Genomic DNA, 27,371 nt, shown 5'->3' with positions numbered 1-27,371 from the left:
TTCTCATGAGAATTAAAAAAAAAAGTTATGTACCACAGCACTCGAACAACAGTCAACATATGATGTCTTCGCCCCCCAAAAACACAAAAAGTCAGGAGCCAAGTGTTGTAATGCTGCTTGTATTGAGTTCATAGACCAGCCGACACGTGTTTCGTCACACAATTGACCTCCTCAAGGCTGCAATTACATACATATAGCAATCATGAGTAAAAAACATCTACAATTAGGATGTATGTATTAGGTATACATTTATTTATGCTCATAGACTTTCTTAAAAATCAAAAGCCAAAAAGAAAAATTGAAAGAATTTCTCTGTTTTTCACCCAGAGATTATAGAGTATCAACCACATGCATGGTAAGAGTGAGGTGTTCTGAAAATAAAGTAGATGCCGTGCACTGAACTTATAGTGGCCAGGAAAGAAACGTGATTGAGCATGTTCTAGAAACCATTGTGGCATAGCACCTTAGCCTAAAGAAAAAACTGTGGAGTATTAAAAGAGACTATTTTATCATCTTAGGACTAACCTAGTTGTCTGGTCAAATAGTCCTGGTCTCGTGGAGCAAAGTAGCACACTGCACAACGTGTCAATAACTGGTGGCAATAACAAAGTGGTGTCATTATTCATTCGTTGAGTCCAAAATGAAAAATAAATCTGTCATTCGTTTTTAATTTTTTTTTTTTATTGTTTTATTTCAACAATCAGTCGTACAATGAGCAGTATAAAAGGAACAGGAATAATACATATAAGAAAAAAGAAACATACAAAAGGAGAAAAAACACCGAGAAAGACAAATATCTTAAATCCATTTAGAGATTGGATCCCAAATTTTTGATCCTTGCGTTTTTTTCCTTATCCCCTCAAGCCTATACAGAGCCATTTCTAAATGATATATAGAAAGCAACTTACACTGCCATTGATGAAAAGCTGGGGGTTCGGTATCAATCCAGCGAGAGGTTATACAAAAATGGAAGACGGAAATACAGATAAACAAAAAAGCTTCTCCAGCAGTAGATCTAACCCCAGACTGATCGGCTTGAAGGCCAAAAATTACCAGTTCAGGAGAAAATTTCACAACAACCCCAAGATTATTATTAATAAAAAATTCGATATCAGTAATGAAACGGGAGAGTTTCTCACATTTAAAAAACATATGGATAGAGTCCACATCCATCTCTTCACAACGATTACATCTTGAATCGCCTCCAGCCTTCCATCTCGCTATTTTAACAGGAGAATAATAAAGATAAAAAATCGACATATAATGTTGACTTTGGAGCGATCCATTAAAAAGTATCTTGATAGATAGCTCGATTGATCTTCCCATATCTATATTTACAGAGTCTAGCCTCCTTTGCCATTTATTCTCTATGAGAGATAGATCGTCTTCTAGTTGGTTAATGGTAATTTGGTAGACCGGACCTATTTTCTTGGCGTTCCTGGTAGTTTCTAATATCTTATTAGGGTTCATGCAACAATGAGTAAGAAGACCTTTAAATTCTAGAAAGCTCCGGATCTGGAGATACTTAAAAAAGTCCGGGAGGGGGGCGGGGAGGCACTCTATGATCCCAGGGACTGGCTGTCCCTGTGCCTCATAAGGTGGGTAGGGGTGGGGGGGAGGGTTTCTGGGGCGGGCTGGGAGGGTGAGGTTAGGTGAGGTGGTGGGGGTGGTGGGGGTGTAATTCAACATCAGTCGAAGTTGAGCAAATTATGATCATTTTGATTGGAAATAAGCAGGATATGGTTCATTGTTCAGAATGGTTTATTATCGCGGTAATATTGGGCAAAGCACTGAACTCTGCCGACAATAAGTTTTGTCGCCGATTTAATAAGGAGCTCTGTTTGATAGATTTTGATCTTCTAATTTCTACTTTTGTCTTACTTTTTAATGGATAGGGTAATTTGCACTTTCAATGTCAATGGTCTCAATGATATGAAAAAGAGAGGTATTTTGGCCAAAATGATTCATTTGTTACAAATAGATATCCTTTGTCTCCAAGAGACACATTTATCTTGGGAAAAAAGGGATTTGCTAAAGAATCTGGGATTGGATCTGTTAATATCTTCCAGGCAGTCAGGCATCAAACGAGGTGTGGCTATACTTATGCGCCGGAATCTGGGCACAATAATCAAGACCTCTGCTGATAAATGGGGCCGTTGGGCCATGGCCGAAATCCTAATTTCTCAGAATAGGATCATGATTTACTCAGTTTACGGCCCCAATCTGGACGACTCTGAGCTATTCAACTCCCTAAACTCTGAGCTCGCTCTTAGCACTATTCCCATCATTTTTTGTGGGGATTTAAATATTCATATTGAGTCAGAGCTCAGCATCAGACAAAATCAAAGATACAGAGGTCTGAAGCCACGATCTTTTAAGGCTCTGCGGAATCTGGTATTAGATAATGGTCTTTCAGATGCCTGGAATATTCTTCACCCAGATGAGCCCGGCTTTACCTTTTTCTCCGCTCCTCATAGGAAATTTGTTCGTATTGACTATTTTTTCCTATCTCAGTTTTTTTTGGACAAAATTGGTTTAGAAGTTCTTCCTAAATTATTATCCGATTACAATCCTCTCTGTTTAAAGCTCAATCTCTCCTCAGCTGGACAGTCCAAGAAATCAACTTGGACGTTTCAGCGGAATTTACTTTCACAACCAGACTATATTCAGTTTATGTCTAATATTATTCAGGAGTTCTTTGAGATAAATAATGGGTCGGCATCAATTCCAATAGTTTGGGACACATTTAAATCAATAGTACGTGGAGAGACATTAAAATATGCCAATCTTCAATTAAGGAGTAAACGGAACAAATTTAAAAAGGATTGTGATATGGTTTTACACGCAGAGAAACAATTAGCTGAAAGTATCAAACTTAACAGATATATAGAGGAATCCCAACTTGAATTATCAATCAAACGCAGTTTAGTCTATGCCCATATAGCCGACCAGGTAGCCTCACATCATACTCAATACAGGACAGAAAGCTATGAATTGAGTGAACAAACCGGTAAAGTGCTTGCGCAAAGATACGTCAAAGAACCATTGCTAATGACATTTTAAAATTCAAGATCTTAATGGGGGCATTAAAACTTCTAAAGAAGATATACTAGCAGCATTCAATGAATTCTACAAATTATTATATCACCAACCTGATAGCGTACCTGATTCTGCTATTAAGTATTATCTTGACAAGATAAATACCACAGAAGTGCCTCCAGAACACGCAGAGCTCCTTAGTGCTCCAGTTACCTGGGAGGAGATCGAATTAGCCATTACTGGACTTGCGCTTGGTAAAGCTATGGGTCCGGATTCTATTCCTTTAGAATTTTATCGAGTTTTCAGAGGAGTTCTAAAGCTAGAATTGATGAAGATTTTTTGTTCTGCCTTTGCTGGCAATCCACCAGAGTCATGGTCTCATGCCACCATAGTTATCTTTAAAAAGGAAGGTAAAAATAGTGAAGACGTAGGGTCCTATAGGCCTATCTCACTAATCACCACTGATAGTAAAATGTATTCAAAGATCCTTGCTAATAGATTGAATTCATTGATGCCTACTCTCGTATCCATTAGACAACATGGCTTTATATTAAAAAGAGACACTACAGACCACGTTAAAAAAAATAATAGCATTATTAGATTGGGCACAGGCCTCTAAATCCCCAGTCGCGGTGGCCCTGTTGGACCAGGAAAAGCGTTCGACAGGGTCACCTGGGAATTCTTATGGGCTGTTTTGCTCTGGATGGGTCTCCCTAATACATATATCAAGACAGTTAAAGCTCTCTATTGTCAACCCAAAGCTGTCATAAGACTCTCTTTCCAGGGGCTTTGCGATAACAAGGGGGACAAGACAAGGCTGTCCCTGTTCCCCCTTGTTGTTCGCGTTATACTTAGAACCATATTTACTCAAGCTATCCTCTGATACAGATATTATACCTGTAAAAATTGAAAATATTTCATTTAAAGTATTTGCCTACGCCAATGATGTGGCTGTAACCACTACAGATATCAAACGTGCTTTACCAAAAATTATTTTCTTGGCTGAAGCATTTGGCGTTCTGTCCGGCTACAAATTAAACGTGGCCAAAACTCAACTAATCCATTCTGATTTCGGTCGACCCAACGACCTAGTTTTTGATTCTGAAGCTCAATATCTTGGGATAACGATTTCATCCAAGATCGATGAGATTGTTCGACTTAATATTGAACCTGTGTTAAACTCTTCTAACAAAACCTTAGAGAGATTAAATAACTTACATTTCACCCTTTATGGTTGTGTTAATATAATCAAAATGTTAATCTTTCCCAAGTTTTTATATTTATTTTGAACTATACCTCTCCTATTTTCGGCCTATTATTTCACAAAGATCAATAGAATGGTTTCTAGGCTCCTTTGGGGGTATCATCGCTCCCGCCGAGCCCTGAAATGGTGTTTCCTGCCCAGGTTAAAAGGTGGGTGGGGAGTCCCTAATTTCCGGTTGTACTATTTCCTTATCTCTTTAAGATATATGGGCATACTTCTTTTTCCGGATATTATTACTGAAGAATCTGTTTATCCCTCAGTTTATGAATTATTGTTTGGCAAGGTGACTCCTCAATGTTTAGTTAAAATTATTGAACCCAGCTATTACAAAAAAAAACAAATTTAAAATTATTTTAGCTGTCTTTCTAATCTGGCGACAAATTAAGAAAAAAATTCTTTGTTTGGGTGAAATTAACCATTATTCCCCAGTGTTTAATAATCATGCCATTTTCACCTGTCTTTCATGATCCAATCCTAAGAAGATGGCTCCCTCTAGGAATTCAGGTTCTGGGTGACCTATATGAAGATACTCAATTCTCTTCATTTTCTGCTCTTCAAATTAAATATGGTGTACCGAAGAATCACTTTTTTAAGTATCTCCAGATCCGGAGCTTTCTAGAATCTAAAGGTCTTCTTACTCATTGTTGCATGAACCCTAATAAGATATTAGAAACTACCAGGAACGCCAAGAAAATAGGTCTGTTCTACCAAATTACCAACAAAAAAAAAAGAAAAAAGAAATAAAAAAAAAAACAGTAATTCGTAACCATTTTTTGCGTTCCCACTTACATTTAAATAATCCAAGAAAGGTTATCATGTGATATCCAGATTATCAAAAACGTAGTATTCTAGCTCTCAGGTTCAGAGTAATCCAAAAACCAGTGGAGGCTATGTCCTACAATGACATGATGATATAAGCCATCTTATAATAATGTCATGATTTATCAAAGTGTCAGAACAACATTCTAAAAAACACGTGTGACGTACAACTTCCATTTTACCATAATAAAAATCCTATGCAGCCAAAGGTAAAGTTTCTTGATGGTTCATCAATCCAAACGACACCATTTCCTACGTAAATAATAAATGCAAGTATTAATTGTCAGGAACTCAAGTGTAACTAACTACCCGAGTTGATGGAGAGTGCATCACATATCACAGATATTCGAGCCCACCTGGGGAAGTTGAGGTGTACTCTCCCGTCACCAGTATTGCCACAAAAAAAACAATCCGGGAGTAACCCTGATAAGTCCCTTGTAAATAAAGAAAGCCTAGTATCAGAAAGAGGGAGTGTGCAGAAGTCTGTAAGAGTCCACACATCTTATTTTGGATGCAATAATTCCATCTTGTCGAAGACTTCACAATTTTATCGTAGCTCAGAAGAACTTCGTAGTAAGGGTCTAAGACCAGAATTAAAGCCCACCCAGTATTTTTTAATTGCATGATAAGCATGGCGATAGCTGACTCGAAAACCTGAAGGAGCCAGATGTTGTTTAGTCCGTGTCATAAGGGGACAGTAAATTAACCCTGGGGGGTTATGGGATCGTTCCATACCTTTATCTCGCATCTCTCTCATGGTCTCGAAACAGGAACCATGTTGTGACTGTCACCAGCATATTTCTGTAATGGACACCCACAAAGTCTGTCTATGATCCCTTGGCTCCAAACATAGCTCAGTGTTGTGTCCGTGCTGCGCTTAAACGAACATAAAGGTCATCCATGTCTAGGGGGCCCAACTAGCTGTCTCTGAACTCCAGAAGCCAAGAAAGTGCTCACAGTCGAAGTCAAACCCGCAGTGGTCTTTGTTGAAATCAAAGACACAGAAATGCTCCAATTCCTGGGGCTGCGTTCGTGACTGGTCATCTTGGAGGTCACAGGCCTTAGGTAAGTCGAGGAAGTCCCACAAGAAGCATAAAAACATCTATCCATGGGTCTCCCTCATCCGGCTACTCCCACCACTCAGAGTCATGCAACGATCCTTGCACCTCTAGGCCAAAGAATCATTCCCCCCCTGAGGCATTGGTCTCACCTTAAACGAACAGCGACGCCAAAGCAGCCCCAACAGCTGAATCCCTCAGGAGTGCCTTTGTGACCCACTGATCCAAAGGGGCCTCCAGTCAGTCTACCGTTGACGCATCCGTCCTTGATGTTTACTGAACCCCTCAACCTCACCTTGAGGCTGACTTTGTTCCAGGCTTTGGCTCCACTGATTCCAGTTCCAATGCAGCCCATTGCGCCAGACTCTGCAACATGCATGACGCTACATTTGTCGCCGCAACCGATGCCACCAGCACTCAATCTACTCCGATCTTTTACATCACCGGAGGCGGAAGTGTATCCAATTGTATGATCTGATTTGGCTCTACCACCCAGACCTAGATCAAACGCTCATTCTGAACCAAACTATGCTCCACATTATGAACTGGGCAATCATGATGAAGATGACAATGAACAATATGATGAAGGCACTATCATTGATGACCTCTGAAATGACAGTGGGCGCAAGACACCTCCAAGACTTTGACCTCTCCTCACCAAACCCTGCCATGGCTACTGAAGAATCTGCATCTTCGCGACAGTGATTTGAAGGGTAGCTGAGACACTTGACCTTATCTAAGTAGCCCAGGAAGTCAAAACTACTCTTCTAACAGAGGTCCTTAACCCTGCACAATTTACTCAGGAACCTCTGCTCGCCTTTAACAAGGCTTAACTGATTTGCTAGTGACCACCTGGTCAAAATCAGGATCTTGCCCTCCGACCAATAGACAGGTCATGAGGCGGTATAGACCAGCTCCCTGGGACCTGAACTTCCCATTGCACCATACCACCCCGGAGAGCCTTGTTGTCCAGGCACAAATGAGCGCTTGAACCCCAATGCATTCCGCACTACCCTGGCTGACAGGGAATCAAAAGGAATGGAGACATTTGATAAAGGGATGTTCTCCTCAGTCAGCCTTGAACTCAGGTTGGCAAACACCATTAGTCTCCTGGGAAGATAGTCTAATGCAAAAGTGCAGATACCTTGCCAATGGTCTCAGATGACAACCGTAAACTTTGCCAAGGTTGATCTTGAATGGACAGGTTGCTACGAAATACTCTATCAAATCTGGTCTGGATACGACCAACTGTCTTGGTAGGCAAGTTTGCCATAGGCAGCATGTCTGCGGATGTCCAACGGTTTCTTATGGGCATGCTCTTTGTTGGCTCTAGGCTAGTTGGAGCGGAGGCCAACCTTGCTCTTGAAAAGTACAAAGGACACTGCCCGCTCTCTGGGCTTAGCTCCAATCGGTAGTTCCTTCATCAGCAACTCTCCTTTCAAAGCTTAGGTAGGAATTACCTTCAGAGGCAAAGACAGCTGCCTGAGGAGCAACAGGCCTCTGATTCCTTTCGAGGTCGAGGCCAATGATTGGGCCGACAGTTTCTAGGCTCTCAGGAGCAATGAGCTAACCAAACCCCAGCCCCTCTACCCTCAGCCGCATCAACACTGCTTTAAGTTGCCCTTGGTGGTACATGATCAGCAAGTATGGGGTCACATCACTTCAATCTCCCCTGCTGGAGGAGCAGCACGTCTGATTATTGGGTGCTCCAAATCATGCTGAATGGTCCTGACGAATGCCAAGCACCTTTCCGGTCTACTAAGGCAGAAACATGTCGACCTGATCCTAATAGGGAATATCCACATCCCTATTCTCACTGAACTTTGTTTAATCTATCCACTAAGGACACTAATACAAATTAATATTGCCCACCAGGAGATAGTTTTAACTCACATTTAACTCTGTTGTTGTTTGCACTCTGCTCCTCACTCTGCCCTACATTGGATGAAACAAAACACCTTGCGCTCCTCTCCTATGGGGGAGTTGTAGCCCACACTGGGTACCTTGCGTTCCCAGTGTGTAAGAGAGAACACAATGATGAAGCATGTCACCCTAGGGTGAGTGAGAGTTCTCGTTCTAACACATGAGTGCATCTGTCCCTCTCTCTCCTTAGCTTTTTGGTTGAGTTGTTCGGATCCACCCTCCGATTACCTTTTGAGTGGTACCGTAGATGGTAATAATTCATCCCTCTATACCCCCTATATTGATATTATATTCAAGGAGACTGCAACAGACCTCCATAGGTGGCTGCTCGACCTCAGTTGAACTGGTGGCACAGCCATCTGCCTACCCCAACCCAGAGATGGAGATCAGAGACCTTGAGCAGAAGCTTGCTACCAAATCAACTTGTAGCTGCAAGCGATTCCTTCATCACAGCATGTGTTCCTCCTCAACATGAAGGGGAAATGGGTACAGGTGCTCACAGACAATACGACCGCCATGTGGTACTGCAGCAAACAGGATGTTGTGACTTTGTGGACTCTGTGCAAGGATTCTGTAAGTCTTTGGCAGTGACTGAACACCCATAGCATATCCCTGATCGCACAACACCTAGCAGGGTCTTTGAACACCTGGGCAGTTATACTCGGAGATGGCATAGGACATCTTCTACCAATGGGAGGAACACTGCTTCAATCTATTTACCACTGCAGAAACCGTGCAGTGTCATAGCCTTTACATGTTAGAGTTCCCAAGACTTCTGTATGCCTTCCTGTCCCTCTCTCTCTTGAACAGAGTACTGAAAAAGATCAGGAGAGACTGGCCCAATCCATCTTAGTGGCTCTGTACTTGGTGAGGTAAGTGTAGTACTCATAAATTTGGCCAAGGGCATATGTCCTCCATTCCGACTGCCTCTTTGGTAGAAGCACCTGTTGCAGTAAGGACAGGTCCTGCCCCTAAGCCTGCACAACCTACACCTCCATGCGTGGAGGTTGAGCAGCAGCAGTTAATGACTCAACCTTTCTCCCAAATTAGTTGGTGTTATCTTGACAGCCAGGAGTCCATCAACCAATTTGATTTATGCAGGACACTGGGAAAAATTTGTTGTCTTATTGCTTTTCCCATGAAATACAACTCCTGAAAGCACAGTTATGAGATGTTCTCCTGTTTTGTTTGTCATTGGCACAGCAAGGTTTTGCTGGGGCAGCAGTTAATGGTTACCTCTCGGTCCTTCTGGTTTTCTTGCTTTTACCTGACCACTCATCCCTCTCAAAGTCACCTGTTATATGCTTTTGAAGGGGATGGTGCATATGGTCCCACCAACTCCATTCCTCATGTTGTTGCGGGACCTTCATTTGGTACTCACCTACTTGATGCACGCTAACTTCAGTTGCTATCTTTGTCTTTTAACATCAAGACAGCATTCCTTATAGCCATAAAATCAACCAGGTTAGTAAGTCAAAGCCACGTATTGCATGTGGTTCCCCATATACATTTTTTTTACCGGACTGATTTGTCCTCTGGACAAAAATGGCTTTTTTGCCCAAGGTAGGCCGCTCTTGTGTAGGGCAATCCATCACCTGACCGGCTTTCTATGCACCGTCCCAGCACTCCAAGGAGGAAGAAGGGCTTCATTGCCTGAACCCTAAATGGGTAATTAGCTTCTGCGTGGACCGAATCAAAGATTAGCAACAAGATGACCAACATTCCTTTGGTTTTATTGGGGCTAAGAAAGGCAAAGTGGTGCAAAAGAGGACCATCTCAAGATGGATTGTACTATGAATCAAGATCTTCTATGGGCCAACCAAGAAGCATCCCCAGAAGACTTGCACGCTCATTCCAGGTGAGCGAAGGCAGCTGCCACTGTGCTGGAGTGCGGTGTGCCAGTCATGGACATTTACCAGGCTGCTACGTGGGTGTCCCTCTACATCAGGATTTCCAACCTTCTCTGTAATGAGAGCTGCTTAAGTTGAATGAAAATCATCAGGAGCTACTATTTTTATTAGTGTTGTAGTAATGACCATAACAGACAACATTACATTAGTGGCCTTCATATACAAGATGGCTTGTCACCTCAGTTCATTAGGAACACTGTTGCCAGTGGTAAAGTAAAAAAGATGTTGTCAATGTGGTATGTCTCTATGTGGGTAATACATAAGAGACGTAGCTACAATGAATCCCTCAATTAATAGGTTTGATAGTATTTTGGAAATTCAGACAATTTTCTCCAAACATCAGGTTATGAGTTCTGAAAATACACATGTTTACATCTCGGATATACACAGTTAACCCCTTGCGTGCTCCTGACGGCCGGAAGCTGTCACGGTGGGCATGTGCGGAAGACAGCCCCTGGGCGTCCGAATCCCGCCCACTTATTCAAATCCCCGCACAGCGCAAAAATTTGCGCCGCACGCAAGGGGTTAAATGTTGATATACGTATATTAATACAAGGATCCAACCCCTTGATGATACTGGTTTGGTTTAGAAGGCTCGTCAAATATGTCTTTAAAGAGCATCGGCGCTGTAGTTTAGGGGTGCTCAGCTATGGCCAAACTTAATGAGTATGGGATCACCCCCGGGCAAAGAGTTGTCTAGTGGTGACAGTAGAGCCATACAGCTTGCAGTGCTCTTTGAGAAATGCTGTTTGACCTGGACCCACATTTTCCATTGTGTTACTCCTCTGTTCACAGTATCAGTGTCAGAGTTCTGGTTAGTGCAGACTTATAAAAGGCCTGATTGAAATGGTAGGGGTTTTCCAGATCTAAGGCAGGGATATCTCTTATGCTTACTTGGGATGTTTCTGTTGAACTCTGCTCCGCCCCTGTGCCCCGCATTCCATGAGCCATTGTTTCCAGAGATCATGCCCAGCTCCAACCAAGGAGCATAGCTCCTATTTATGGTTTGTTTTTGTAATGTATAGAAACACGGCTTCCAATTTGGCTCAGAGCCTGCACTGCTTTATAATAAGGTTTAGCAGTACGAGCCACAATAAACCTCTTTGGCAATGCTTGTAGAATGTTCCTAGTCAATGTGCTGTTCATAACTGCGGTTGTAGCTGGGTATGCAGTTTAGCAACTGTACAGCTGACGCACATTATTCTGGTGCAGGTTGTATTCTGACAGTGGACCGTTTAACTCGTGAACCAATCAAATGACGTTATGCCTACATCCGGTTAGTGCAGACCCTTGATATGGAAACAGGCTAGTTCACCGTCTCACCTATCAGAATCTAGCATTTGGATTTCATCTGAGCAGTGATATGCACTTGGATAACAATCCATTCCATGTCACAAGTGTGTTTGGTTGGGGAAGGCAAGATGTCTCCTGCAGGTGGATAAGCTCGCGTTTCTGTAGACTGTCACGGGCTTGAGCCATTCTGCTCCCTCGCATCCGCTCTTTGGCACCCTCTCATAACTTGACATCTCCGACTCCGTTCCGCCTTCTGCAGACCAGACTGGCCATCACGGTTTGTTCTATCAGCAACTAAAACGGAGACTTCCCCGAGCGGTGCCAAGAAAACTCTTTCTCGCTGGTTATCAAAGCCAGATGTTGCGTTGTTCTTGCGGCCTTGTTTGTTGACGTTCGCTGCGCCTGGCCATGTGATAATTTTCTGGAATCTCGGGTGGATTTTGTGTGCACACCATGCTTCCTGGATTCAAGCAAAGAAAATAAATCTCACCAGATTATTTTGGAGACCCTCTAATTCTATCAACTTCTTTATCCATGAAATATTGTTTGAACTCTTTTCTGGATATTGCTGCCTGAGATACAGTTGGAAATAAGATTTGATCACAGTGTGGCTGTCTTTGGTATGCTTTTACATGGGTCTTGAAAGATTAGAGGGATGTGCAAGAATGTGATCACACCCCATGCTTTGCCCGCTCTCACGTGTAGCACTGATGTCTTATATTACCTTGAACTTTGCAAAAAATGTGACACCATAGAACACGATGGATTAAATTTCACAAAACGAGCATTCTTCATTCCTACTAACTGATGCCTGTGTGCGATGTTAGGTGGGGGATAATTCTGCATTGGTTTGGCACAAAATGAGAGCAGTTTTTATTCTAAGCTGTGGATTCACATTCCACAAAGATTGTTGTAACCCACTGCCTCAGTCACCTGACTCGTACAGTTATGGTATCCTTGTTGTAATTATTTGTTATTGTACAAGCACCCTTTGTTCTTGACAGCCTCTCAAAAACCTGAATCGAAATTGTGAAAACTGGGCTCTAGAGATGTCAAATGTGACACGGACAGCTCTTAATTTGTAAAAAGAATTAGTGCCGGGGCCCACAGTTTACTCAGAAGCCCACAGCCGGCGCTATTAAAGGTCGGAGTGAGGAATACAAAGGCTGCGGAGTCTTGATTCCACCTCATGCCTCTTTAATCCACCACGAGAGACTCCCTAGCTGTTTATCTCACTCTTGCAAAATTCTTTTCCACCCCTGATCTCTCTCTCTTTGACACTGTTTTGCCTTCTTTCCCTTCATCCTCCTCCTTTTTTTTCCTTTTTGTGTTTTTCTCTTTTGCTCTGGATCAAAGTCTGTTCAAGAAAAATAAGTGCTGGTTCCCAAAAATGAGTGAGAGAGTGCCCCACCGGCAACCGCCAGCTCACATTAAGCACTGGATATGGGCAGTGGCGGCTGGTACATTTAAGAGCAGTGAGGTGGAGGGTTGGGGGGAAGTCCACTGACAATGACGAGGGAAAATAATAGAAAAAAAAGAAAAACACTTACCTTGCACTCTCCGCATTGTCGACTCGTAATGCAACGAGCGCAAGACAAGTGGTTTTAAAAAAAATGGCCCTTGTCGTCATCTGCTGACTCATCCCCCCACCCCTCCACCCACCGCTCTTACCTGCACTGCCCTCCGCTGGATATGGGCACATTTAAATACATCCTTACTAGCTTTCAGATCATTTAAGTCACACTGGGGCATTCTGGGGGATCTGTTACTGATTTCTTTTTAACGTCTCAGCTCATGACAAAGGTACTTACTTCCTTTTCTGATTCTGGTAGTGGCATGATATAAATGTATATGTTGGGCTATGTCTGCCGTAAGTAGCCAAATACTCAGCTGATTGGAGCACTGAGATCACATAGGTCTTGAAGGTTGAGGGGCAGCATTGGAGCACCAATGTGGATTTCCTTTACTCCTATTAGGTGGAGTTGATCCTGAGTATCCTCTGACCTTGACTTTAATCAAGATTAAGAACTGAAACAGTCAGTTTGATTTGCACACACAAGAGCAGAGGCAAAAAGAGAGCTGGAGTTAGACATTATGACAAAGAGGGTGAGTGAGAATGACTCGGTTACTTACCAGTAATCTTCATTACTCCGAATATTCATTTCTCATACCATTCCTTACTATATGATACATCAAAGCATATTTTTGCAACCAGATTCCCCTCAAAATAAGGACACAGCTGCTTTTTATGCAAAGCACACATTTTTTATGCAAATACTATGTTGGAATCAAAATGTTTTAGCTGTACTTTTCATGCATTGCACTGTTAAGTTAGCATTTGCGGAACCATTTTATATTCAGCTGCCATTTTGAGTTATGATTGAAATTAACTTCTGTCTCTATGCCTCAGCTGAAAGCAGCTGCAATAGTATTTTTTGTTTCTCCAAGGGTGAGCTTTGCTGTACTAATGAAGACATTGTTCTTATTAGTGCATACCTTTCTCACTAGATAGGCCTGTTCTCACCCTTAGAGCGGCGGGCGCAGGCAAAGTGACCTTAGTGGTGAGATACAATGTACCCGGTCCCAGATTCGAAACTCATCTTACTCCACTCCTTTGTTTTAGCTGCATCTGTTAGTAGATTTACATTAGGGGCGGGACATCCTTGGTTCAGAAATCGTACATGTTGTATCTCTGTTTGCTGAAGTCATTCCCTCTGCAACAATGCAGGTTTCTGGTCAGACCGAACTCCGGTCGAGTGTATCCGAATAAAATATACTTGGTTTGTATTCTCTACTGTCTGACCGGTTCTTCATTTGTGTGGAAGACTGAGAGGTGGTCGCAAGTGACCTGGGTGACCATATTTGGGCCACTTCCTTCTACTAAGAGTGCATAATTGTTCAGGAAATATTATCTGCTAGTACTCTGGAGCTGTATCAGTGTATGATAACTATCTGAAGGCAGTTTGAAGAAGACAAAGTGTGGTGGGTTCATTCCCCCTTTATTGCTGATATGTTGAGAGGAGCATTTAAGGGAGGACAGGAGGATGGCTGAATGATTCTTCTCCAATTGTGGAACCTTGACCAGCATGGCATGCTCCACTCCAGCCTGCTTCTTAGTGGAAGTTTTCGTTGTGCATCTGGGTAGTCTATGCCTGGCTCCTAGTCTCACAGGGGGATCAGAGTGGGCTGACATATGGGCAATAATGTGGCCCATGCCTCAAGCCATGTTCAGTCCTTTTCCAATGAAAAAAAGAAATTAGTCTTATTGTTTGCAGCCACTCTAAGCTTGACTGGAAATAGCGATCCAAAGGGGCTTTCCAGTGTTCGCTTAACCTCTAGAATACTCTGCAGTTTCCATTGAACTAGACTTGTATAATCTAAAATGATATGAATATTTAGATTTTCAGTTGGAGGATGTTGTCGCTTAGCGCTGTAGTTCAGTAGGTTCACAACGTTGGGACGCAGTGGGGCACCGGAGATGGGCGGGGGGGCAGAGGCCTCGATGGCACCTTATGTGCCTCTTTTACTGTGAAGAACTGCATGCGTGCCCGACATCACCTTATCTGTGAGCCAGTCTTCTATATGCAGTTCAGTGGAGGGGCCCTCAGTCTTCTCAGAAAGTCCTATTACCACAATTTTACTGCAGCATTATCTTCACTCATCGTCTTCTGCCCTGTCTTATAGGGTTTATATCTCTTTCCGCATATCGGGCAGGCCAGTGTAAACTCTTTTTCATCAACCCTGTCTTAGACCTTTCAGTGGTCAGCACGCTGTTTGAGAGCTTTTGGTGATCCGCACAAAGCAACCCATCATCCAATGATATTTGGATTTTGTTTGTTTCATTGCTGTGCACGGTTCCAGGATGGCTTTGAGTATCTCACTAGATTTTTCTAGTATGGATGTCCAGGGTCCATTGAGATCAGGCACCCCACGCCCACATGGCCACCCAACTGTTTGTCTGATGCATTGCTGTATCTGGCCGGGCCTGTTTTAGGGTTTTTTGCTGTAAGCTAACCCATGCTCAATGCCTCAATGTCCACAGGGTGTATAGTCAAACTAGCTTGCTTTCACCTTATTGGTGCACAACCCCTTATTCCTGTCTGAAAGCATGATGACTTTGTTAACTAATGTATCCACTCTGTAGGCCATCAATAGGTGGTTGCAGTTTCAGTAGTCGATCAGTGGTGCACCGGTTGAGGTTGTGTGCCTCCTCACACCCAGGATCAACTCCACCTAATGGCAATAGGAGTAAAGGAAATCCACATTGGTGCACCAATGCTGCCTCTCTACCTGCAATACCTATCTGATCTTGGTGCTCCAATCAGTAGAGTGTTCAGGGAGGCCAGTTCGGGGCTGAATTTTAATATTGGGCAGCATAGGGGAGACAGACCCTACACAATTTTCCTCACCTTGAGGGCTTTTCACCATGTTGCTGGTCACAATGCTTCTCTGTTGTATTGGAGACAAGTTTAGTGCACCCAGGTTACTCAGTGAGACCAGTTCCTGTGTCTTCCCATACCGAGGAGGGGTGAAGGAAATCCACGTTCTTTACCCCGCTGCCCTTCTCCCCTGAAGCCAGATCCAGTCTCGTAGCTCTGATCAGCTGAGTGTCAAGGGAGGCTTATTCAGGGTACGATCCAGGTGACACAGGAAACAGACCGCACACATTTCTCCTCATCTCAAGGGACTATTGCTAGCTTGTTGGTCGCTGGACTCCCCACTTTGACCAGGCACTGTTCAAGCATGACCCTCACGAGGCAAAGTCCAATATTGTAGCGACAAGGGTGGGGAAGGGAAATGTGTTTGACTCAACACTCCTGGCCTCTTGTCGACATCCACCTCTGCTCCTTTGTACATATCAGGCAAAGGTTAATTGCCATTTCCCATCTGAGCCTGTCGAGGCAGCCATGCATCAATTCCTCAGCTTTCTGCGGCGCCCCCATGGATGCACCACTCCAGGCAAGGATTGACTTCCAAACAGTGGTGCCCCATCGCGATCCCAACACAGGCTACAGGTAAAGTCTTGTGCCCTCAGCTCCAGTAGGTCACCCTTTTGGGCCCGGGCTTTGAGTCTGTCAAACACTATACATGGGCCAATTAAACCAGTAATATCTTCCTCACACAACTGTTGGGGCGCCTGAGAGTCCCCCGCACCATGTCTTGGTTTAGATCCTTGCAGCAGCAATGATGTATTGCTGATTCATTTGGCAAGGCGGAGAGGTCCGAAATCAAGTGTCCACCATATTTTGTGGCTTAGCCACGTCCATCTGGGTCCATTCCTTAAATCTGCAAAATTCACAATTGCTTTGAAACGCTGTTGAATATGACTAGTGGAGATGGCGACAGCCATAACGTTTTGAATTAGTTAGGACATTTCCAATATGGGACAAACCCAAGGAAGGATAGGTTAAATTCCTAGAGGACTATTCAAGTGTCAATTTATCATTTCGTTGTAAATCTATTAGAAAAGATGTTTCAATCGTTAATGCAAGTTAAAAAAAATGACGCTGCAGTGGGTTAGTGAGAGTTAAGAAATAAAATAGTTGAACATAGCTCCTTGAGTTTTCTAAAAACTTTAAATGTGTTATTTTTTTATTTCTTCAGGTCGGATAGCATCTAAAAAGATTTTTGAGGTTTGTCACTTGTATTAAAGGAGTTCAAATGGTATGAAGTATTTAGCCATTGTGGGAAGTTAGAGCGAATGGTCTGAAGGTTTTTAGCATTTTTAAACATGTTGAAAGTGTTTCTTTATAATATAATATGTGGCGCGTCTTTTAGGACACAGCAGTGTGGGAGACCATTATTGTGGACCGTGAAGGCGGATGGATAGTCATCGATGTTAGGTTTTTACTGTGGAGGCTTTGATGGTGAGTGCATCATCACCAAGGCTGCCACGTACACCGAGTTTGCATACATATTTTGAAGGATCTACATTGTTTATTTCATTATCGTATCCTGAAATCCTCATCTTTAATACCCCGCCGGTCCCATAGTGGAAACATCAGTCTGCCCACTGGATCCTCAGATCAAAACATTACATCACTTAAAGGATTCTATCGCTAGCTTTTTAGCCACACTTTGAAAAAGTGATTTTTAACAACGTACCAGCCACGTGAGCACAACATGTCAGTTAAATATAAGACACAATAGAGTGTGAACCAGATCTTTTTCCCTCAACAGTTAACGTATCTTTAGAGTCTCCATTGTTTTTTACCAACCACTATATTCACACAAGTCTTTTACTGTGATGAATACTTTTATCATTAAGTGATCTCTAGATCTTATTTAGACCAACATGGCTACCTGATGAAGGTGTACCCCCGAAACGCGCGTAGTCACGAATTACGTTAGCCATGACCATTCTGTTTTGCTAGTCTAAAATTGAATTTTCAGTTCCTATGTTTACAATAATATTAATATGTCTGACATAAACCAATATGCAGAATTATTAGGCCATGTATGAGTAGATAAGTATGGCTAAAGATTATTAGCAATTACAATATATCCTTAGTTTGCACTTAATGCAGAGGCCAAGATAGGAACTATATATTTATCAAATTTGCTATTTATGTCATTCTCTGTATTCTTTTTCTTCTTTGTTATTTAAGAATATAAAATATTTAAAAAATATTGGTCTTTAAAAATATTGGTCTTTAAAAATAATAAAATTTAATTTTGATATCTTCCTTTTTCTGGTCACGCACTGCTTTTGTTTATCATAGGTCTATTGTTTACTCATTTCCTAAATGGTTTATTCACACATAGAAAGTGTTTCTTTCTACACTTTAGCATGCAGGACTTTTAAACGAGCTAATGTGTTAATGCTAGCTTATTTGAAAGTGCAGGAAAAGCCTGCTTGCAAATTTTTTCGTCAAACTACATCAATATTATTACAACGTGGAAATAAACACTGGAATTGTTATTTACGTCATATGAAAAAAAATTGTGATATTTTGTTTTTGCCCCTAAAACATGCCTAGGGCTTATCTGTGGCTTTAAAATGATCTTGTCAGCATTATTAAGTCATGTGAGGGAGGAAGAGAAGTACATTAGGTTGAATATTTCGGTTCTCCTAAACAGATGACTAGGCAGGTCCAGCTATTGAAGCATTATTCCTAACTAGATGTGATTATAACAATCTCAATAGGACAGTGTGTTACACACATAATACTCGTGTATTGTACTAGTCTCACATTAAATCTGGGGCTGCATTACACATGCAACACACTTTCGTTTGTGCCCGGCGTACCTTTAAAAAGGTGCTCCCATCGCAGTGAAAGAAAATGCGCTGCATTATGGGGAATGCACTACCCCCAGGGCAACCACGAACTTGTGCTGCCCTGTGGGCAGCGCAGTCACGTGAAACAGAGAGCGGCTGCTTTACAGCCGCTCTGTGTTTCACTGTGCAGGTGGCCACCCCTGCTGCACTTTTAAAGGAGAGTAGAAATCCCCTTGCAAGTAGGTGCAGTCAGTGACTGCAAACACCTGCAAGGGAATGTCTGGGGGTACCATGGGACCTCCTTAACTTCCTGCAGAGGGCTGCTATCAGGAGGCGCACTGACTGCTTCTGAGGGCTTCTTTGCCTCTGCGAACGGGTCGGTTATAGGGGGCGGTGTAGCGGCAAATGGATTCCCTCATTTGAATGGGGTATGCCCCCATGCAAATGAGAGAATGCCCCCTTGAAGATAGCCCTTGCGTTTTATGTGCGCCAGATCTGTTGGTTTTACAGAAGGGGGCTCACAAAGCAGGCACAAACGCCCGTTGCACCCACGGGTACTTTTTGTAATACAGCCCCTGGACAGTATCTGCTTGTCTGACTGTAATTTGGTGACATTTTACTACTTCGATACGGAAACATTAATATATCCAACATCATGAAGTCCTTCCTTGCCTTGGATGTCTAAAGACCAATACCAACCAGTGACATTCTTGCCTGGACTAATGTTCACATTGGAAATACTCCTGAAGTGCCCAGATCAGGTTTAAGTAATCCTGTTCCTTTCTGCGCGAATAATAATATCGATGTATGTTATCAAATGGTTTATAAAACTAGATTTTATCTATATGTGCTAGTACACTTTAGATAATGTTGCCAATTTGCTGCTTGCTTCTTGGCACTCATTCAATAATTCTGTCAGGTTTCCACTTGAACGTTTGTGTAGCCATTGCATAAGCACTATTGTCCGGGAAGTGACATAACCGGTAATGTCAAATGTATCTATAATAGCTCAAAAACCCCTGTAAACTCTGCCTAGAAACGTGTCTCTAGCAGCATTATTAGTAGATTTTTCCATGGGTTTATAGATCAGTATCTAAGACACTCTTGGGACAAAGCTAGTGCCCCTCTATCCTTGGAATGAAGTTGAGTGGAGTCCATGTTTTTCAGGGAGTATGCCTTAACAGGTTAGTGGCATTTTCCTTGATAACTTGAATCGTTGAGTAATTTAAGACTCAGGGGTCGATTACAAAGATGTTCGGAAAGGCTCTGAATTGGATCCAGGTCTTTGGAATCCGATTCGGAACCCATCTTTCTGACCAATTCAGAAAGGTTTCCGAACGACCGATTACGATGTTTGTAAAGCGCCTGGACTTTTCGACTCGGTTCCGGATGGCATTCAGAGGAACCGAGTCGTTCGGAGCCGACTCGTATAGGTCTATGGACACCGTTTCCAACTGATTGATTATGATGTCAGATTCAGAGAGCCTTTCCGAATCGGTTCTTTTGACTCGGATCGACATTCGAACTCTGACTTTGGGGGCCCGTAACAGGCCTCCCTTCACCCGGGGCCTTCCGAATCGGTACCGTGGAAGTACCCAAGGGACCCCCCTTTCAAACCATGCACAGTGTGGCAGGCACCAAGGGATGCCAACCACATGGTGCAAGATTTTCCCCAACCACCCCTTTCTTCGATGGGAGCCTGTGTATTCTGTTGGAACACAAGCTCCCATTGAAGTCAATGAGAGTCCGACCGAACGGATCCGGAAGTATCGCGATCGGTTGGTCGGACTCCCGGTATCCGATTCGGTCAGAAACCATTCCGAGACTGATTCGGTTGGAATGCTTGAACTACATTGTAATAAACCCATTAGTGTGTACTTTTTTTGCTAATTGTTTTAGTTTGTTCAGTAATGAGCAGGAGACCATCTAAAATGGCGCTGTAATTGCAGTTAAAGGTAGCAAGAAAGAATACATTGTCATCAGTTACAATTGAACAAGAGTTATTACTGTCCACTGGAGCTCTCACTTTTTATTTTCCACTCCTCTTACATCTAGACCTTCCTGCTGCCCTTGAAATGAATTTTGTCTCATTTCTCAAACTTTTTTGGTGGTGGTGGACTTTTGATTTTAAGCCCTCTCTCATCTCCTCTCTTAGAGAAATATTGTTGAATTGTCCTCCTCACTCAATTTTTGTTTTTGTTTTTGTTTTAGGAATGCCTTTGCAATCTCCAGAGTCACAAGACTGTTTCTAATATTCATTGCTCCCTTTTCAGAAAATTGCTCAGTTTCTTTGAGCACTGGAACTAAAAGCCCATGCCTTCACATTTGAATATCCAGGTTATCTCCTTGCTCAACCCCAATCAATGCTACAGATCAGTACCTTTGGAAGACTCAAGTTTTGGACAGGAGGAACATACATGTCAGCACAAATATGGGAAATAGTATCAAATGAGCAAAGTTTGTCATTTTATTTCAGCAAACGAGAGAGCTGTCTTGATCCTATTTTCTTCATCAAATTTAATAGTATTGTTAATACAAAAATAAACATAGATTTTGTCTTAAAATGTTATTTTGCTTTCAGTTGTGCTCTGACGTATACAGTTAAAAATAAAATGTGTAATAGCAAAAATCTCATTTCCACTGCAAAAGTTTGAAAACCAGCAGAATTTAAGTGCACCCTGTATTGTCTTAAGACCCACGAATGCACCTTAAAGGATGTACCATAAAGAAAAATACAGCTTGCCTGCTGATTAGCCAATTTTTTACCTTCAAATGTTCAGCAAACATGCACTGAATGATTTTCATACTTTTTGATCTCGAGTCTCCCTTGATGCTCGAAGTTAGACTTGTTTGGCTACTCATTAACAACTTAATTGCCAAGGCTCCCTCTCTCTCTCAGCAGGGCCAAACTGGGAACAAAAAACAATCCAGGCAATATTATTCAGACCATCCCTGCTCATGTCCTCTTTTCTCGTTTTTCTCCTCCTCGCTCCGTTTCCTCCCTGTCTTTCCTCTCTCTCTCCCAATTCATTGACTGTGTCTGCTGAATTATATGGGGGAGATAGAGAAAGTGACAGAGGTGCTACCATTAGTTTCCTGCCTTCAAAACTGGCCTCCAAAAGCTTCAGCCAACCATGGAAATGCCTGATGGAATAAACAGGCCCTCCCTCCCAGTGCTGACACTTTTTTGATGTTTGGGGCACTTTGCGCTTCAGCCTTAATAATTCTTGTTAGAAATTGGATCTCTAGTTGGTAGAGGTTTGCACCCTTTCCAAGTAGAGACCACAATCCTAGTCAGGGTAAGCTAGATACACACTTTAAATTAACCGGTGCTCACCCTCGGGTAGCTTGGCACAGAGCAGGCAGGCTTAAGAGGCAATGTGTAAAGTATTTGGCAAACACTCACACACAGTAACACTATGAAAACACCACGAAAAGACTCCACAGGTTTAGAAAAATGTATCTGAGTGAAACAAGATCAAAACAGCAGAAATCCAATCAGTAGAACTCGAGATATGAATTTCTAAAGAATAAATGCAAAATCATTGCTTTGAGGTCAGTAGTGCTAAAAAGTTACTGGAGTGCGCGAGGGACCGGGGTAAATCCAAAGTTAAGGCTGAGTGCGATGAAGGGCAGGCCGGTAACTGGACTCAGACAGGTCCCGCTAACAAAGTACCTTGGATGGAGCAAAGTGTTGACGTCGAATATTCGAGGCGAGGAGACTTCAAACCGTGGATGGAATATTTTTTGGTTTTTCTACCTATTTGAAGTTTGTGGTGGAAACAGTTGTGAAACTTAAGGGTGAACTCGGAAAGCCAAACATTTCTGAAAGTAGACACTAATAAAAATGAAATTAGTTGGCAGCTAATGGTGCTGACTGAATTCACTCGCAGTCAGTGTAATGTCAGCACACTGGACATGCTGTGCATCAAATTGAGCTGAGAAAAGAATAATCTGAGGAAGCAAGATAAGCTTGTCTCTCACATCGCAACTTTATTTTTAAAAAAGAAAATCCTTTTGCTGTAAACACCAAATGGATTTTCAAAAGCACTGCCGTATATGAACCATTCACGTCCATCGCACTCTGAAGGTACTGTACTGCACTGTAGTTAAGCTGTTAACATAGCTAGAAACATATTTGACAGAACCTATATCCAGAAATATACACATAAGTGTGGAAAAAGTGAAATGGTAACGCTTAACGTTAACTAACGTGGTGTATTTTAGACATTCAGCTTAGATTTCAGTCAAAAGCCTCAGATAGATGTCTTCTGCTTGCATTGCATTGGTGCTATCCATTCATAAAATATTCAGCAGGCTACTAATCATGGCAAATCACTGTGCTACTAATCATGGCAAATCACTGTGCTCTGTTAGCCATGGAACGCCAAGTGTCACTCAGACGTGAATAATTCCAGATGGACTACCTCCTACCCTGCCATCCTTCAGTGAAACATGCAGTGATAAAGCATCAGAGCTACATTGAGGGGAAGGGGGCTTTAGGACAGAAGGAAAAGTATGCCTGTGGTTCACAGTAAAAGAAGGCTCATTTGCCAAGGTCAAGGATTCAAATGCCCCGGAGCAGGATGAGAGCCTTCAGAGCAGAGACCTGCTAGAAAGAGAGATGGCAATTCCGACACACTAAACAACTGACTGCTCGTGGTAATAGTCAGTGATGGGTGACTACAGTACTGTTACAGATTACCTGTTGAATTCTTGAAGGCTGGTATGGATTTATTTGTAGATGAATGACCCTCTCCTTAGAATATTCCTTGCAAAAACATGGGAGACCAACCACTGTAATTAAAGGGATCACAATAATATATAAAGCAATTTGTGCTGAACGTACTTGTGCTCTATGAATGACTTTGAACAAGATTAAGATGTTGCTCTAATCCTGAATCTTAGAACCAACATTACCATATTCAACATTTTTGCACCAGAAACTATAGTGAAAATTGTTAAAGCTTTTGCTGCCCCAGAACTCTGTCTAGACCGAGCTAATTAATTTAGCAGAGACTCTCTCGCCGCATTTTTCACGAATTTTTTATGCAAAGGTTCCTCAAATGGAGTAACATCAATAAATCCCTGGAAGAATGGAGAAGTGCAGCAAACGCACCAGACATCCACCATCTGCAAAATAAACTTCTGAATGACTTTTGTGTAAGAGATGGGATGTTAAATTATTTGAATACAGTCCCCCAAACAGTCCAATAACCCCATAATGTCAGCTATAATACGTAAAACTGAATGAATGGCTAGATCTATACCCTTGGATGATTGTCATCACTTCTAAGAGCAAAAGTTGAAGGGAGCCTACTGAGTACTACATTCTGTGGCGAATCTAAGGGATCGAAGATGCCCAAAAATATAATGAAATTGAACTCAGTGTTAAACACAGCAAAATATGGGACAGGAGAACGTTAGATAAGAGAACCTCCCTGAGTGCTTCCTTTCAAAAGGAGCCAGGAGTCTTACAAACAATATCCGTTTGCAAAAGCAGTGAACAGAAGAGGAGCCTGTGGCCAGGTACACCATAGAAAAATACAACTTTGTATCAAACCTCCAGTGCTCAGTATCAGAGCACATTACATCAGATTATTTGCCTGTTGTATTTGTGAAACGCAATCCTCGCCAAAAGGCAGGGGAGCACACGGTATCCTTTCCCTATCACATGATCAAGATTTCAAACGTAACATGGTACAACGCTGAATGTGCTGAACAATATTATCAAAAATAAAATAGATAAAGCACAATAATTGTATATGCGTGCATGCATATGTGTCTTGACTCTACGATAGCGCAGCATGAGAATGTATACGTGCTCATGCTTCATTATGCATTCACATGCATATGGCATGACACAGCCACCATACATTAACAAGCATTTACAATGCAATGGTTTCGCCTTTGGAAAAGTTAGAGCTATTGGCATTTTAAATGACAAAATGTATATTTATGTGTTGGTTTTGAAAACAGATAAATAAATGGCATTGTCATTTACATTGCCATTAGCTTAATCTCTCGCACATGTGAGACCTATTGTACCCTACGGACGAGCTCAGCAGACAGCAATTACTCACGAACAAAAATCATGCAATGAAGACAAGGGAAACTTGAAAATATAAGAAATTACAGTCATTTGAGCAACAAGAAACTCCAAGAAGCAAGTGCTCCCTCCTGTAACCTCATATTAAATGGCAAAATTACAGGAAGCTAAAAATAATGACACGGACAGCGGGAGGGGGTGACTCATAGCTGCCAAGGTTTCAGATTGTCATGTGTGACATTTTCATAATTTCAGCAAATTTATGAGTGACATTTCAGCGACTATGAGTGACACTTTCTCACGAACAAAAATCATGCAATGAGGACGAGGGAAACTTCAAAATATCAGAAATTACAGCCATTTGAGCAACAAGAAACTCCAAGAAGCTAGTGCTCCCTACTGTAACCTCATATTAAATGGCAAAATTACAGGAAGCTAAAAATAATGACATTTCAGACATTGACAGCTGAAACTCTTAGCACTGAGAACTTGCTACACTGCATGAGATACATAAATTCACTACATGGAATTCAGTTGTGCACGTTTATTTTAAGGTTATACTACTGCAGTGCTATATTGTAGGCAGCTTTCAGAGATCCCCCCCGGCCTTTTGACCAATTTTTAATGAAAAGTCTCACCTTGCTCTGGGAGTGGCCGCAAAGGGAGCAGGAGCAGTGGCAGTAGGAAAATGATGACGGACATTAAGCGCAGGGCCCGTGCGTGAATAATCGCCGCCTCAGCGTTCTGAGAGGGCGCCCTGTCAGCGGCGGTTTGTGCACACCGTCATAGCGCGTCACTACAGTGGGAGTCGTGTGCGTCATTCAATGCACTTAAAGGAATGCAAGGCAGCCATCTTGTCATCTTATGTTGAAAATGTTGCCGTTGTTTTGTGTGTTTTAAGTTTTTTTTTGGCAGCGCTGTAATCAATTAGTGCAACCGAACAGTGGTTTGATGCAGTGATTGGGACACTTCACGTGCAGTTTCCCTGCTCAAAAGCCTGCACTCCATTTCAAAGAAAATTTGTGCATAATGATTATCGTGATTAAGAATGCGGGCTATGTAAAGCAAGATGCAATTCTTCTGGTGAGTGTTCCCGAGAAAGCTTACTCTAGTCCCGCTGTCTGATGCAGTCGGGCGGTGAGCAAACGCCTATAGCACAAAGGACTGCCATGCTCAACTTGTTCCATGGGCTGGCTCCAGTTGTATTTTCAACTCAGTGGGGGAGGGATGCTGCAGCTGTTCCGAGCTTGTGCTAAAAGCTGCTTCTTTTTAAGGAGAAACTGCATGCATGTGATTCTCTTCCGAACTTCTGCAAGATTTTATTGGATGAAATCCCATGAGGCTGAAGTCTTGGACCACAGTAAAAAAAAAAAAAATCAACTGATAAGGCTGATAGCAAAAAGAGTAAGCTGTACATTAAGCCCTTGCACTCAATGAATGGTGGAGTTCCTTATATCCGTTGCCTAAAAAACAGGCAAGAGATCTTTCTCGCTGTCCTTTTAACTTCCAACAGTGCAACTGAGACAGTACTTTGTGCGCTCTCAACAAAGCACAGATATTCCAATAGTTACCACTGTGCTGACAATAGCGTTCTCCATCACCACACATAAACAAACAAGGGAATTCATTAGACCGAACCCTTAACATATGCCAACAGATCCCACATGGTCCTCATGGATGGCTATTGTGTGTTTCTAGAAACTCGCATCTCCCACACTCGCCACTTTCAGAACATCCTAAAGTTAAAGGTGGAGACAACTATTGCACATTAACGCAACATTGCACAGATGGGCCCACACGGACAGCGGGAGGGGGGACGGGCCCACGGACAGCGGGAGGGGGGACGGGCACACGGACAGCGGGAGGGGGGCGGGTTAACGGGCACACAGACAGCGGGAGGGGGGCGGGGACGGGCACACAGACAGCGGGAGGGGTGCGGGGACGGGCACACGGACTGCGGAAGGGAGGGTGGGAGCAAAAAGAGTAAGCTGTACATTAAGCCCTTGCACTCAATGAATGGTACAGTTCCTTAAATCCGTTGCCTAAAAAACAGGCAAGAGATCTTTCTCGCTGTCCTTTTAACTTCCAACAGTGCAACTGAGACAGTACTTTGTGCACTCTCAACAAAGCACAGATATTCCAATAGTTACCACTGTGCTGACAATAGCGTTCTCCATCACCACACATAAACAAACAAGGGAATTCATTAGACCGAACCCTTAACATATGCCAACAGATCCCACATGGTCCTCATGGATGGCTATTGTGTGTTTCTAGAAACTCGCATCTCCCACACTCGCCACTTTCAGAACATCCTAAAGTTAAAGGTGGAGACAACTATTGCACATTAACGCAACATTGCACAGATGGGCCCACACGGACAGCGGGAGGGGGGACGGGCCCACGGACAGCGGGAGGGGGGACGGGCACACGGACAGCGGGAGGGGGGCGGGTTAACGGGCACACAGACAGCGGGAGGGGGGCGGGGACGGGCACACAGACAGCGGGAGGGGTGCGGGGACGGGCACACGGACTGCGGAAGGGGGGGTGGGAGCAAAAAGAGTAAGCTGTACATTAAGCCCTTGCACTCAATGAATGGTACAGTTCCTTAAATCCGTTGCCTAAAAAACAGGCAAGAGATCTTTCTCGCTGTCCTTTTAACTTCCAACAGTGCAACTGAGACAGTACTTTGTGCACTCTCAACAAAGCACAGATATTCCAATAGTTACCACTGCGCTGACAATAGCGTTCTCCATCACCACACATAAACAAACAAGGGAATTCATTAGACCGAACC

The 27,371-nt window shown here is 42.8% G+C and overlaps 1 protein-coding gene across 4 annotated transcripts in view; it reads left to right on the top strand.

Moving 5' to 3' along the window:
• Positions 1-27,371, top strand: part of BBS9 (Bardet-Biedl syndrome 9) — a 1,968,820-nt gene that overhangs the window by 1,493,067 nt on the left and 448,382 nt on the right. Inside the window, exon 21 of one of the 4 annotated variants that reach the window (XM_078688234.1) lies at positions 20,737-21,094. The exons of the other annotated variants lie outside the window; for them this stretch is intronic. Within the exon in view, the coding sequence (XP_078544360.1) occupies positions 20,737-20,777 (41 nt within the window). The 3' untranslated portion in view covers positions 20,778-21,094. Of the gene's footprint in view, positions 1-20,736; positions 21,095-27,371 lie in introns of those variants that run through there. 4 annotated transcript variants of the gene reach the window in all.

This window comes from Lissotriton helveticus, chromosome 4_1 (assembly GCF_964261635.1).
Source record: "Lissotriton helveticus chromosome 4_1, aLisHel1.1, whole genome shotgun sequence".
Lineage (NCBI taxonomy): Eukaryota > Metazoa > Chordata > Amphibia > Caudata > Salamandridae > Lissotriton > Lissotriton helveticus.
This window is presented reverse-complemented; position numbering and strand designations above follow the sequence as displayed.